General features: G+C 44.1%; 1 protein-coding gene across 1 annotated transcript in view; it reads right to left on the minus strand.

The window, feature by feature from the left end:
* The window catches only part of LOC306928670 (E3 ubiquitin-protein ligase Jade-2-like), a gene marked incomplete at both ends in the record, with an annotated part of 54115 nt that overhangs the window by 14379 nt on the left and 23572 nt on the right, over nucleotides 1-16164 (minus strand). Inside the window, 2 exons of the mRNA XM_079508940.1 lie at nucleotides 1303-1470; nucleotides 8297-8508. Coding sequence (XP_079365066.1) covers nucleotides 1303-1470; nucleotides 8297-8508 — 380 coding nt within the window. The remainder of the gene's footprint in view (nucleotides 1-1302; nucleotides 1471-8296; nucleotides 8509-16164) is intronic.

A 16164-nucleotide genomic window follows, 5' to 3' on the forward strand; every position in this document is an offset into this window, starting at 1 on the left:
CGTGTCATTTCATCATCATTAGCATGAGCACATTTTCTCGTCTGTCCGCGAGATTGCAGCATCCTGCTCGGAAGCTGTGTTTTACATTGTGTAAATAAACCCCTCCTCTGATCCTTGACCTCCGGTCCATCCAATGATGAGGAAACACCTTTGACCTTGACCTACGACAGACTGTATGTTATAAGTCAGCCTACGATATCAGCCATCTTATGACATTATCTACGTTGCATCACTCCTGATTTGGGCAAGGAGTCCCATTGACGGCCTGGGCCATGGCTCAGTGGTCCAGGCACCTTGGCTGGTAATCCAGTCTGGCAGTGTGCCGCGGGTTCGACTCCCGATCCCGACGGCCTTTACTGCATGTCACTCCCCCATCTCTCTCCCCATTTCCTGTCAGCCTACTGTCTGTCCCTCCATTAAAAATAAAATAAAGGCGAAAGCCACAAAATAAAAACATTTAAGGAGTCCCATTGACAGCCATTATAATAAAAAGAGGTTAGCCAGAAAACTAACAAATTCCGGCAATGATGTGCTCCGCTGTGATAAAACACAATGACAGTACGTGGATGGTCCATTTTGAGCACGACCTTCCATTAAACCACAATATCATTGCTGTCGGGCAAGAAACCTCTTATCTCCATATTCTAACCTTTTGTGTTTTTTTCCGTACATTTTACGCCCTATACTGATCATCCTACAGCGTCACACAAAAGCATCGAAAGTAGCAGAACACGTGTCAAACCTCCCCCTGGCCAGCCCCCTGGGGCGCCTGATGGAGGGGAAAGGAACTGGTCGGAATAACGCGATACGCCCGGCCGGGGGAAACTCCCCCCTGTCAGGTGAAAAGAAGCAGCTTGGACTCCTCACGCATAGAAGGAAGCATAGTCAGTCCGCTGCCCCCCCCCCCCAGGTTGGCAGAGGAAGTGTAAGCGCCCAGGATTACATTAGATAATTCACACTGGGTTTAAAAAATGGGTTACAAAATCGTGAAAAAACACGGTTCGAGCTTGCGGATCTGCAACTTTTGATGCTTTTGAATTTGAATCCTTTAACCCATTTTGGGCGGGAACCCCTTTTGGTGTTTTAACTGTTATACTTTAGCTATTGAAAAATAGCAGATCTACAAGCTCATAGCGCGCCACCGAGTGGCGTGCTACGAGCTTGTAGGTCTGCTATTTTTGAAAAAAATCGTGAAAATGCGGCACAAATCTTTGAACATTTTTATATTTCGACGTCCGGCCTAAATGGGTTAAATGCAAGCGTTTTGGACATAATGAGGTCTGTGGCGCTGCATGGTCTCACCTCGGGGATCCATAAGGCACAGCTGACGTGGACCCACTTGGTCCCACTGCGGGTGGGCTTCAGGGCCCCTCCTCTCTTGGGGCAGAGCAGACACTTGGGCTGGACGCCCAGAGCACAGGTCCGACACAGCCAGTTGCCCTGGGGTACCTTCAGGATGCCATAACACGCCTGGGGGAGAGAGAGAGAGAGAGAGAGAGAGAGAGAGAGAGAGAGAGAGAGAGAGAGAGAGAGAGAGAGAGAGAGAGAGAGAGAGAGAGAGAGAGAGAGAGAGAGAGAGAGAGAGATGGATGAGAGAGAGAGAGAGAGAGAGAGAGAGATGGATGAGAGAGAGAGAGAGAGAGAGAGAGAGAGAGAGAGAGAGAGAGAGAGAGAGAGAGAGAGAGAGAGAGAGAGAGAGAGAGAGAGAGAGAGAGAGAAATGGAGAGAGAACCAATGGGAAGCAGGGGGTGTGAAAGCCGGTAGAGAGAGAGGACAGGCAACAGAGTTGGAGGAAGTAAATTGACAATAGAGGAGCAGAGAAAAGGACGAATATGGACGGTGAATTAAAAGAGGTACGAGGAAATGAAGAGAGAGAGAGAGAGAGAGAGAGAGAGAGGCGGGGGGGTTGGGGGAGGACACGAGACAAGGCCGACCGGAAGAGAAACATAAATTGAAGAGAAAAAAAGAGCGATAGTTAATGAAGTGAGGGAGCAAGCAAGCAGAGAATGACACAGATGGCAGGGAGAGAGAGAGAGAGAGAGAGAGAGAGAGGGAGAGAGAGAGAGAGAAGAAAAATGAAGAGAAAATAATGGACACCATTTATATGGAGCTGTCACCAGGACGTTAATAGTACTTCAAGCAGTGACAGGTGCAGAGAGGAGAGATGTTATGGTAGGAGAGGGTAATCTCTAAAGATAATAAGTCTTTTTCGGCTAAGTCAACAGCAGCCTGTCATATTATCTGTTCACTTCACATCGACACACACGCACACACACACACACACACACACGCACACGCGCACACGCACACGCACACACACACACACACACACACACACACAAGACCGATGCTGCTTGTCAGGAACGTTATTGTAAGTAAGTAATCTTTCTAGATAACATGCCCGGTTCAATAACACAAATAAATAATAAATGAAATATGGCATGTGGGATAGAACATGTGCGCTAGTTTACTGTACAGTGTCAGAATAATACGTGAGATGGTGGGTAGGGTAGAGGTTCGGGGTCGACATACTCAAAACAAGCTGGTTTTGCTTTAACCCATTCATGACAGGAACCCCCTTTTGGTGTTTTAAATGGGTTTTTTTTTTTTGCGGCTTTCGCCTTTATTTTATATTTTTTATAGCGGGACAGACAGTAGGCTGATAGGAAATGGAGGAGAGAGATGGGGGGGTGACATGCAGTAAAGGCCGTCGGGATCGATCGGGAGTCGAACCCGCGGCACACTGCCAGACTGGATTACCAGCCACGGTGTCTGGACCGCTGAGCCACGGCCCAGGCCCCTTTTGGTGTTTTAAGCATTATGTTATACTTTAGCTATTGAAAAATAGCAGATCTACAAGCTCATAGCGCGGCACCGAGTGCCGCGCTACGAGCTTGTAGGTCTGCTATTTTTGAAAAATCTTGAAAAAAATGTGGCGCAAATTTTCAGAGCCAACATTTTTAACTCAAATCTTTGCTTCTGGCCGAGGGGTCCCTGGAACAACATCATTATTTTCAGATTGGGGTTGGAGGACAAATGCATAGAAATAGAAACATGGTTTAAATGGGTTAAAGTCAGTTCTGTCTATGTGGCTACAGCAGATAGTCGGTATGTAGTGCTGGTAGAAATCCACCTGGTTAACTACAGTAGTTAAGTTTCACACGTGTGGCTGGGAGGTAGTTATGGAGGCCACCTAGAAGTCAAAGGGCAGTATTATGCGTGTCTTAAGTACCAGGTCTTATTACTTAACTTAAGACCTGGAGGCGGGATCAATGCCATTTGGCTATTCTGAGTGGCCAAACAGCATTGAGGCCACCTAGAAGTCAAAGGGCAGTATTATGCGTGTCTTAAGTACCAGGTCTTATTACTTAACTTAAGACCTGGAGGCGTGATCAATGCCATTTGGCTATTCTGAGTGGCCAAACAGCATTGACCACGCCTCCAGGTCTTAAGTTAAGTAATAAGACCTGGTACTTAAGACACGCATAATACTGCCCAAAGAGTTCCTACTATGATTACAAATACAGACAATACCTGCTCTATGCTGATTGCTGATGATGTGTCTACGACTCTACGTACTGTATGTGTCTCAAATGCTCATAGGATAGCTATTCAATTCTGAGTTCTGACTAATATTTCCTTAATATTGTGATTGGAGATGGCAGGTAATTACTAGCATCATGTCAGTGGTGTAATTTGGCTGGGTTTGTAAGAACAGACATGCAAGTGTCTAAGGAATTAAACACTATCCTTGCTACCACGCGGCAGGCCTTAATTGCCCAGCATCAAAAAGCAAATATATTGTGGCCCTTATTAGTCTCCGTTTTGTTTTGTAAAGTGACTTTGAATAGGCTACCTTACAAAAGCGCTATAAAAATGGAATGTATTATTAGTATTATAATTATATTAAAGCTGCACTATGTGACTTTTTTCTGTACCGTAGATTCTGTTAATACAATATAACTTCTACACTCTGGGTGGTTGTATTTTGTCTCCTGCTCTTCTATTGAGACATTTAGTCGGTGTCACACAGGATCTGGCTCTTCTATTGAGACATTTAGTCGGTGTCACACAGGATCTGGCTCTTCTATTGAGACATTTAGTCCGTATCACACAGGATCTGGCTCTTCTATTGAGACATTTAGTCCGTGTCACACAGGATCTGGCTCTTCTATTGAGACATTTAGTCCGTATCGCACAGGATCTGGCTCTTCTATTGAGACATTTAGTCCGTATCACACAGGATCTGGCTCTTCTATTGAGACATTTAGTCCGTGTCACACGGGATCTGGCTCTTCTATTGAGACATTTAGTCCGTATCACACGGGATCTGGCTCTTCTATTGAGACATTTAGTCCGTGTCACACAGGATCTGGCTCTTCTATTGAGACATTTAGTCTGTGTCACACGGGATCTGGCTCTTCTATTGAGACATTTAGTCCGTATCACACAGGATCTGGCTCTTCTATTGAGACATTTAGTCCGTATCACACAGGATCTGGCTCTTCTATTGAGACATTTAGTCCGTATCACATGGGATCTGGCTTTTCTATTGAGACATTTAGTCCGTATCACACAGGATCTGGCTCTTCTATTGAGACATTTAGTCCGTATCACATGGGATCTGGCTTTTCTATTGAGACATTTAGTCCGTATCACATGGGATCTGGCTTTTCTATTGAGACATTTAGTCCGTATCACACAGGATCTGGCTTTTCTATTGAGACATTTAGTCCGTATCACACAGGATCTTGCTCTTCTATTGAGACATTTAGTCTGTGTCACATGGGATCTGGCTCTTCTATTGAGACATTTAGTCTGTGTCACACGGGATCTGGCTCTTCTATTGAGACATTTAGTCCGTATCACACAGGATCTGGCTCTTCTATTGAGACATTTAGTCCGTGTCACACAGGATCTGGCTCTTCTATTGAGACATTTAGTCCGTATCACACAGGATCTTGCTCTTCTATTGAGACATTTAGTCTGTGTCACACGGGATCTGGCACGAAGTCTGACCTGATGATAAAGATTCAGTTTATCCCCGCTAATCAAGCAGGCAGGCTCTATTAGCTCAACGGTGAACATTCCAGCACTCGTGCAAAAGAAACCAGGTTCAAATCCCGGGTATAAAGAGGAAAGTTACATCGTGCAGCTTTAAAATGACACGTTTTAGGTAACGGATAAGACTAGGGTGAACAAATGGCAGCTGTATGTATGCAGTAGAGTAGAGCTTTGCCCGTGCTGTGGGCATGTCCTGTAAATACAGTCTCTCTGGGACCTTCAAACTAATTAACGCTGCATCTCATTGACACGTACGCAGAAACCCTGTCAGACCTCAGGACACCGCTGCACACACACACTGTTAGAACAGTGTCCAATATGCTCCATGTGCTGGAGTTGTTTAACCCATTTTGGACTGAGGTCGATAAAAAAAAGGCTTCTAAATCCTATTTTTTTCTGAAAAACCTATGTTTCTATGTCAGTGGTGCTCAACCTTTTTCATGTCAAGGACCCCCAGAATGATCTCTATTGGGCCACGGACCCCCATCTCAAAATATGTAGTTCCAGGGACCCCCCAGAAGCAAATATATATTCAATGATTTGCGCCACATTTTAACGATTGTTAAAAAATAGCAGACCTACAAGCTCGTAGCGCGCCACTCGGTGGCGCGCTATGAGCTTGTAGATCTGCTATTTTTCAATAGCTAAAGCATAACGTAATGCTAACACCAAAAGAGGTTCCCGCCCAAAATGGGATAACATAATGTTTAAAAAAAAAACCTTATGTCCAAAACCATAACTTTTTATTCTTATTATAAAAATGTAGATATCTGTCTCACGCTGCTGCCCGTATATGAAATGCCTGCATGGAAGCAGGCTTTCATTACACAGTATCTGGGGTTGGTTGGGATTGACATGCAGAGACAGCTTGTCGTACTAGACTCGAAACCTGTCTGGTCTCACAGGAGCGAGGTCAAACTGACCCCAAACCAATCCTGAACCCAGCAATGGGGGAAGGTTGGGCTTGGGGCCAGCAACCCCAAACCGTAAAAAAAAACACACACACATATGCTACAAAAACGTTGAATACAGAAAGACAAAAAGAAGGCAAAGGATAGAGGACTCTGGCGGACTGTATAGTCAACGGCCTGGATAGGCATGAGTAAGTAAGTAACATGTAGATATACAGTAAACTGTGAAAACGTGTTGTGAGCTTGTAGATCAGCTATTTTCACTACGTTCGTGTGACACTCTTGTATGATGAAGGCATTCAAAAAACCCGAATATAATAATAAAGTTATTAAACGTGGACATAATGTACAAGGTTTCTGCCCGACATAAGAGTCTCAGTGCTGCATCAAACTCCTGACTGCTCAACGACCTTGAACTGTTACATTTAATTTAAAAACAGGTGTTACATTTGTCACCGCATCAACAGAAGCAACCAAGCATCCAAGGTCCATTTTTGGAAATAATATAACCTACAGCGTTTTACGTAATTTACTTTATATAGGCTTGACCTACTGTGTGACATTCATGGTTCAATCCCCGACATATACTGTACAGAAACTGTACATAATACACATCATTACACCCTTCACCCTTCTCCCTTCACCCCTCTCTCTCTCTCTCTCTCTCTCTCTCTCTCTCGCTCTCTCTCTCTCTCTCCCCCCCCCCCACCCCCCCCCTACCAACCACAAAGCCTCTCCAAACACCAGGATTTCGTTTTCCACTTAACGTTTAACTCCCTGGACCAAAAGAAACAACTTTTCGAAGTTGGCGCAGATGAGAAATGATGTGTTGCAAACACTGCACACAAAGTTCATGGCACTTACTCTGATCTTGCACTTCGTAAAAGTTTCTCCGGATAATAAAACCATTCAATCAAATGTTTTCTATTGTTTTTTTTCCCAGGGTCCCGGAAATTAGCGTTTCGAAATGTGCAGTACTGACTTTCCCAGGTTCTTCATACATGATAAGTGGTGCATTTATATAGCGCTTTTACCCAAAGCCCTATATAAGGTGCATTACAACAGGGGTTCTCAACGTTTTTGGCCGGGGACCCCCGGAAATGCTTTGGCAATGTCTCGGGACCCCCGCCCCCTCCCGACCCCCAATATAAATTGACTGCTACAATAACCTTAACCCATTTTGGGCGGGAACCCCTTTTGGTGTTTTAAGCATTATGTTATAATTTAGCTATTGAAAAATAGCAGATCTACAAGCTCATAGCGCGCCACCGAGTGGCGCGCTACGAGCTTGTAGGTCTGCTATTTTTGAAAACTAATTTGGCGACCCCCCGAGGGGTCGCGACCCACGGGTTGAGAACCCCTGCATTACAACACACACATTCACAATGTTCAGTGTCTTGCCCAAGGACACTTCGACAATTGACAGTAACACAGGGGGAGCCCGGGATCGAATCAGAACCTTCCGATTCCCAAGCCGTCGCTTTACCTCCTGAGCCACTGCCAACCCAGTAAATATTGGTGGTTGCGGGTTTGCGTTTTTTTTGGGATTATTTCTAAAGTGTAGTTGCTTATTTGGGCTTGTTTCATATAGAGGATATGCGCGTGACATCTACGTACCTGGAAGTTATGCGGGAACGCCCACTGAGTGGCAAAAAACTACTTTCTGGCCTTGACAGCCCATTCATCCAAACAGAAAAGTCCTGTCTGATTGCATTAAACATCACGAACATTGCAGCTGTACGAAAAGCTTGAATTATCCTCTTTCTATCTGCAAAGTTTTTGTTTCATAAAAACCACCATAGAAACGTTATGAGCTACTTTCTGTCAAGAAATGCCCTGCATTTGATTATTTTTCTAAGTGTCAGATTTTGGAAGTGCTTGTTTTCAATAACACAACATTTTGCTGCCTCCTGCATTATGTGACATTTAGAAACAGGTGGTACGCAGGACGTTTGAGTGATTTCCAACGAACCCTTCCAAACTCCAACACTCCATGTGCATACTCTATTGTTGTTTAAACCAGTGGTTCACAAACATGTTCACGTCAAGGAAGCCAAAATGAATGTGCATTTATCTGCGGACACCCATCAGATTTTGCCAGGGACCCCTGTAGCAGATTTGCCATGCTTAATTTATACTTGTCCTAGGGTTGAGCCGCACGCTGGAAATAGATGATCTATAAACTCACAATGCATCACATTAGGCTCACTTTTTTCCCCAAGATTATTTTGAAAATAGCCTAGTTACTTCTTTTGGCCTTGTTGTCATAGACCTGGTTGCTTATTTCTCTCACAAAACATGCACAAACGCCCTCCCCTCACCTGGTGGACGCAGACGTTGCACTTGTCGCAGAAGACCATCTCGTTGCCGTCCTCGCCCTCTGGCGAGCGGCACACGTCGCACACCACGTCCTCGTCGTACTCGATGCCCAGGCCCTCCTGCGTCTCGATGGCCTGCTGCATCTTCTCCTGACACACGCTCTCCAGCTCCACCAGCGCTCGCTCCATGGTCAGCTCATCCAGCTCTGGCATGGCTGGTCGGATGAGACAGAGTGGAGGGGAGGGGAGGGGAGGGGAGGGGAGGGGTGGGGAGAGGAGAGGAGGGGAGGGGAGGGGAGGGGAGGGGAGGGGAGGGGAGGGGAGTGGAGGGGAGGGGAGGGGAGAGGAGAGGTCATTAGATAGGCTATTTTTGGTCCTCTGTATTGAAGATGAAACATACACACAGAGTACAGCATCTTGCAATGGGTCTGGTCCACAAGATTCGATACTCCACCAAGATACCCATGTACCTGTGTAGATACTTCCTTAATGTTAACGAAGTCCACACCCACAACACCAGAGGGAGTGCAACGAACCATGTTCAACCCAGATTCGGCACAAACAAGGGACTAAATTATTTTCGCTCCTATGCCACCAAAATGTGGAACGCCCTACCAACAGTCATTAAGACATGCAAATCCCTTGACTCCTTCAAAACCGCTATCAAAGGGCACCTACGGATGGCTGCAATTCGAAACTGGCCCCTGTAAAATCTGAATCCCCCCCCACCGCCCCTCCCTCCCCCCCCCCCCCCCCCCCCTTTTCCCCTCACTGTATATGTTTCTTTTCCCTTTTTACCTCCATTATGATGAATTCCTGTACTGTTCTTTGTCTATATAGAAGTGTCTATTTGTACGTCTCTTAATGTTTTGATGAATTGAACATGGTGGACCCTGTTGTAAACAAGTGTAATGCTTAATTGGGTCGTCCACTCACAGTTAACAGCCTTTGTATTGAGTTTGTGCTTGAAATGTACTGTAATTCTGCAAACTGTTAATACAATTTTCAATCAATCAATCAATCAATGGAGTGGAGTGGGACAGAAGACGGGGAAAGAGAGAGGAGGAGATAGGCAGGGGTAAAGGAGACAAGATGGCAGGAGAGGAGGCGAGAGAAGCAGGCGGAAAAGAGACGAGACGAGATGGGACGAGAGTTCAGGAGAAGAGGGGACGAGACAAAACGAGATGAAAGGAGAGGACAGGCGAGAAAATATGAAGAGGACACCAGATGAGAGGAGACAGGAGACGACATAAAGGGTGCCCGGAACAGGGCTTTGGGAACGTGCTTGATTAACATCTCAAAGTAACACATTGTTCAAAGGCTCTTTAAATAGTTAATGAAATTGATTTAACTGGCAAATTAATTTTCTTTCTCCCTCATGGAAACTTAAAGGACTAATAATAACATCCGACCGAGTCAACAGGCTGGTTAGAACTACTGGAGCAAAACAGCATGAGCTGTTTGTTACCTAGCCTACTGTACAGTACTGTATGTAACGGAATTATGTCCACCTGACCTAATAGGCCTATCTCACAGAATTTCCCCGCCCCCTTAATACGCCCCCTTTCGGGGCTAGTGGTGATAGCGTGACGTCACTCCATAGACGCTACATGTTAACAGAGGTAATTTAAGAAGTCTACAACTTTTGTTTTCTCAAGGTAAGGTTTGTTCTATCTGTTCGAGCTGATTTACCATCTTGTTTGCTTCATAATAATATTGGTCTGTCACATTTTTACATTAGGAAATGTACATAGATTCTCCAAAACGTGTAAATGCTAATGTTAAATGACACCACTATCTACCGGAAGGGGGCGTGGAAAGGGGGCTGTGAGATAGGCCTATTACTTTTGAGGGTTCCAGTGTATCACATTAATGTTTTTACAATTAAAAAAACGGTAACAAAGGTAACAAACTGTAAACTGAATACATAATTCATTTATAACTGAATACTTCACAGCTGTCTGACCCAAGAGTAACACCAGATATTACATTATCGCTGAGAACTTTATTAGTAAACAGCAAGGGGAAATATTTTCAAAGATTTACGGTGTGTTTAGTTTTCCACATTGCCTGGCTGTGCAGTAGCGTAAAAAAAAAACCCAGACACTTTTGGCTCAATTATTGATTGAGTATTTAAAAACTAGAGAGCTACTATATAGTATATGGCCGCATTGTCCCAGATTTCTTATTTATGAGATATTTTATGGAATAATTTGGGAGCTGGGAGTTTTCTTGGGAGTGCTTCGGTTTCATCTGTTATTTATAATAGTCTGTTCCTACCCAAAAACAACATTACTTATGACTCTTTAGCGTGGATATGACCAGAGGAGTTCAGCAGAATGCAGAGCTGTGGCATCAATTAGACTTAGAGCAGTGGGTCCAAAACCTTTTCAGCTCAAGACCCTAAAGAGACGTTTATTCTGGGAACCAAAACTATAGTGAAAATAGAAGATCTACAAGCTCACAACACGAAGCCGCTACTTTTTAAACCTTTTTCTTTTAATTACTTTATGGAAATGAATTGTTTTATTTTATTTATGCAATACTTGTTGGAATTAAACCTTTTTAAATCTTATGTAATATTATTTTAAATGGAAGACACAAAAAAGTGCAAAAAAGCGATGGAACTATACTGAAAGTCCAGAAAGGAAGCCGTCATCTGCTCGTCATTTCCGTTCATGACATTACACTTTATTTTTACATTTATATTTATATTTCTGATAAGGCTTTGATTCTTTTTATTTACTTCATATGACAAATGTGTGTGACTGCAAAGACAAAACGTAGGAGGCGAGACATCCGCTTTACTGTAGAGAGATCAAGTATTGTTATGTTTATGGTAAATAAATAGAGTTAAGTTGCTGCGGTTATTTCTGACCCGTTACACTTGGGGCGCGTTCGGAAATAGCGCACTCAGCGCACTGTGCAATGCAAGCTAATAGGCGAGTGCGCTCCAGTGCGGTATTTCCGAACGCGCCCGTAGTTCATGGTGTTGGTGTGACTTCACTGTCTGTCAGGGAAAATCTTTGGCATTTTCTACTTGCCGTTTTTATAAAAGCGTTGGTCCTTAAAAAAATAATCTTTGACTTTATTCCAGATTCCCTTTCATGATCTGTTCAAAGGACAAGAATAGATAATAATGATCAAAATGATATAATATCATTCCACCCTATAATTAATCTACCGTCTACTTTGGTTGTTAAGTTGTTAGAGATAGCTCACCATCAGTGGATGGAGTGAAGGTCAGTGAATGAGACACAGTGATACCAGATGTTAGGCCTTTGGTTCTGTATCATACAATCTTCCAGTACTATGCAGTGCATTGCCTGGAATACAATGAATCTGTAACCATTTCTAATGAAGTGTCTATAATACATTAGAAACACTTACAATGCATTCTAATCTATCTCTAATCTGTCTCCCAAGACGGCAAAACGTTTGACTGGAAGGTGGGCGTGAAATGGCACATGTTACGATTCTGTCCTTATCGGGACATTAACTCGACCGGCGCTGAGTCACTGAAGCTGACTTGGCAGCGCGGCAGGGCGACTAGCTGTGCCACTCGCTGGGCGGTGCCTCTCGTGGCGCACGTCCGTCGTTTTAACGGCTCCAGTCAAACGTTCAGTCACAACATGCATTTTGAGATGTGAGTATTGTGGCTTATAAATAATATGTGATTGTAGGCTATAATTAAAGTTAAGTACTCATAATGCTTCATAGCAATAATCCTAACACATTATAAAACATTTATAAGTACTCATAATGCTTCATAGCAATAATCCTAACACATTATAAAACATTTATAATGACTTAGAAGTTCAAAAATCATAATACTTCATAATAGCTAGTCACTCTCAGACTTTCTTTTGGCCACGAACATAGTGAATTATAACTCTCATAGTGTAGTTGGAATACGGTACATTAAAATTATGGTAAAAAGCATGATTAATTACTGCTTCGGGGCCGTTCTACTAGAGTATAATATAATAAATAATAAAGCTGAGCAATAACAATACTGTTGTTTCCTAGAGGCAACCACACTAATTATACACTGAGATTAGAGGATTACAATTCATTTTAAAGGAGCATTCAGTGATTTGGAAAAAAGCCCGGTCCGCCCCGGTAACAAGATGTGCACATGCACACTATGCACTGCATGCACTCTACAGTGGGGGAAGTACAACAGACCAACAGCACGTGCACCAAGGCCCGCCCCACTCGATCATGATTGGAGGAAGGCCCCTCTCATCCTGATTGGATGAAGGCTTTGCCACCCAAAGCCCAAACCGAAACTAGGGTTTTTTTTCCCCCAGGAACTCCTTATATGGTCAGCACACTCTATAGTAGGGAGGATTATCCAAAAAATAAGAAAAAATAAGTGATATTTGAATTAAGTGAAATCACTGAATATACCTTTAAGTATGTTTATAATGCATTGCACTAAGACATGGGCTTTATAGACAGTGGTTCCCAAACTTTGTAGCTCGACACCCAAAACAGAAATCTCTCCCCGGGACCCAAAGCTACGTAGTGAGAACAGCCGACCCACAAGCTCACAACACGTCTTGTCAATCTTATACGGTAGTTTCACTTCTTGTTGTTGTTAGCGTTGTTTTTTTGTTTGGATTTTTACATTTATGGATTGTTTTTATTACACTCGAGGGTGTTCTTTATCGTCATTAATGCATGCCTGCGGCAATTATACAACCCTTAAAACTAAGAGAATTGCTGAAAAATAATGATTTTTCAATGACAGATGTAGTCACTACGACCACAAATGTCCCAAGAAACTAGCAAGCCTAGCCACGAGTCTGCTGCGCTCTGAGAGAAAAGCACGGCTGAACTGTTTGTTTTGATTAGCTGTTCCATTATCGTGGTTTAAGCACGGCTAGAAAACGGGTAGTCCCAATACTTGATTCTGATTGGCTGGTTACCGTCACGTGACCGGTGTACATTTCACCGATAACCCACACCTTCAATCACTTTATATAATTCGCAGCTGATTCCGCATCTCTGTAGCTGTACTGGGGAAGGGGAGCGCTTGATTGCCTTGCAAACCCATGCCGTGCAGGCGTCTAAGCACCGCCCGGCTCATATGACTGTGAATGTGTGGCTCCATGTGGCCCCGTAAAGACATCAAGCGCTATTCTCCCGTCACATAGCCTACTTGCAGCAAAATAAGGAAGTGATGTGGCTCGCTCTGGTGGCGCAAAGCGTAGCTACTTTTGTGAATTTAATAGTTTTATTAGGTTAATATTGCTATATGTGTGTAACCGTTTTAGAAAAGCAATAAGCCACTCGAGGCCCCATCTTACCGGGTATTTTACAATGGCTGGGAGGGTAGAAGACCCTCAGGTCTGCCTACGCCCCCAGCCATTGTAAAATACCCGGTAACCTGAGACCTCTCGTGGCTTATTGCTTTATCAACCAATCAGATTAGTTGCCTCAAAACGACCTGTTGTATCACATATGTGGTCATTAGAACAGCGTGTTATCCAGCAGCCAGGTCCGCTGTGCTGCTGTGTTTGGGGATTAAGAGGCTGTTGTATCAGGGGAGAGGGAAGTGAAGTTAGACATTAACCGGCTGTGACATTTACATCATGCACTGTAAAAGAGGAGTCCACAGGAGAAGGAACATTACACTTCAAACATGAATGTGGGCACTGTGTGTTATAGTATGTGCAACGTGCATGTCTGCCAACAGAATGCACGACGTGCATTTGATTGTGTGTGTGTGTGTGTGTGTGTGTGTGTGTGTGTGTGTGTGTGTGTGTGTGTGTGTGTGTGCGCACGCGCATGCACGCGTGCATGTTCACGTACTTGACAGAGTGTACTCATTAACAGTTGGGCTATTTGTATGTGCTTATCTGTGCATGGAAACACAAACACACAGTGACTGGTTTATTGTCCTTCAGGGGATATTCCATTGACTACATTCTCTCCCTAGCACCTACAGTATAACTCTAAGTCTATTCTTCTTTTTTTTTTAGGTTTTGTTTTTGTGGCTTTCACCTTTATTTTATATTTTTTATGGAGGGACTATATTTTGCCCAAGCTGTATGGTAGAGCAGTGGTTCCCAAAGTGGGGCCCAGGGGACCCCCAGCGGTCCTTGAGGGAGTTCCAGGGGGTCCCCAGCCAAATGACCCTTATCAATCAAGCTCTGATTTTTAGGCCATCAAGCTCAGCCTGAGAGATAGAAATGCCATTAAATGGGGGTCCGTAGACTAATGCATGTCAAACTGTTGGTCTTTGAAATTAAACGGGTTGAGAATCACTACTAGAGCCGTAAAAATCTTCTCTTATGGGGGTCCCTGGCATATATTTTCTAATGGGGGTCCGCGGGCTAATTAGTGTCCATTCAGGGGTCCTTGACATGAAAAAGAACCACTGTGTTAGAGCATGTTAATACAGTACAGGAGGTGGCCTCACCACACTTCCATTCTCTCCAAAACAAATTGAAATTTATTTTTTCACCCACGACCCATAAAACTGGGTCCAGAGCCATTGTTTGGGTCTTATGCAAGAGACCCACGGATGAATCCTGGATAGGAAATCAAAGTTAGAGACTGTCTGCAGCCCAGACATGACCTTATAAAATAATATTATGGCCGCTTTCATCATCATTCTTTCAAATATGACAGCCAACCAAAACATCCTCACTTTCCCAAAACGTTCACGCTATGGTGATGAATTGTAATGTTTTTTTCTTGTGGCTTTTGCCTTTATTTTATATTTTTTATGGAGGGACAGACAGTAGGCTGACAGGAAATGGGGAGAGAGATGGGGGGGAAGACATGCAGTAAAGGCCGTCAGGATCGGGAGTCGAACCCGCGGCACACTGCCAGACTGGATTACCAGCCAAGGTGCCTGGACCACTGAGCCATGGCCCAGGCCTATGGTGATTAATTGAATACTGGACACAAGTCCCCGGGACTTTTTTGTGTTATCCCTTTAGCCTAAATGTCTGACTGCACCTCGTACTGTTTACATTTCTGACTAGATATCAATCAATCAATCAATCCAATCATCAAACCTCTTCCACATGGGACCAGAGAAAATGGCGTGGCTTTGCGACACTGAGCTGGACATATGACGACGATACACGAAAAAAGACTCAATCAATCAATCAATCAATCAATCAATCAATCAATAAATAAAAACAGCAAAGGTAAGACAACTCCAGGGATGGGGAATTAACCACTTAAACCCCATATGGTTGACCGGAATCCCTCAGGGCTCTATACCAGTGTTCTGTCATTGTGGGGAACGCTTTCGCTGTAAATAGCCGATCTACAAGCTCACATTGTGTTGCAGCGCGACGCATTGTGAGCTTGTCGATCGGCTATTTTCCTCTTGGGGTCTTGGGGTCTAAGTGGTTAAACAGATAATGCTGAATCATCCTACCAGTAGTGTGGACCAATCACCTGGGACGTTACTGAATTAGGGGGGGGATTGAAGACGCAAGGACTTTTCAGCTCCAGGAACTTTGCAATATAAAAGACAGCCTGTGTGCAGTGGAGAGGACAGTGTGTGTGTGTGTGTGTGTGTGTGTGTGTGTGTGTGTGTGTGTGTGTGTGTGTGTGTGTGTGTGTGTGTGTGCAGTGGAGAGGAGCCGTACTTCATAATGCCACAGCAGGCAGAATAAACAGGGCCCTCCGTCGGTCCCCCCAGGAGGGCTTAAAAACACAATTATTATTCCTTATCTGTTCGGGTTCAATCAGATCGCAAATAAACTCGCCGGAGATTGGAGCGAACGATGGAGGGGGAGAGAGAGAGACGCAGAGAGATAGAGGGAGGGAAGGTGGAGGGGGGAGGGAGGGGGGGGTGTTCAGAGGGTCGAGAGAGGGTTTGCAATGAAGGAAAGGATAGA

Source organism: Electrona antarctica, assembly GCF_951216825.1.
Source record: "Electrona antarctica genome assembly, chromosome: 8".
NCBI lineage: Eukaryota > Metazoa > Chordata > Actinopteri > Myctophiformes > Myctophidae > Electrona > Electrona antarctica.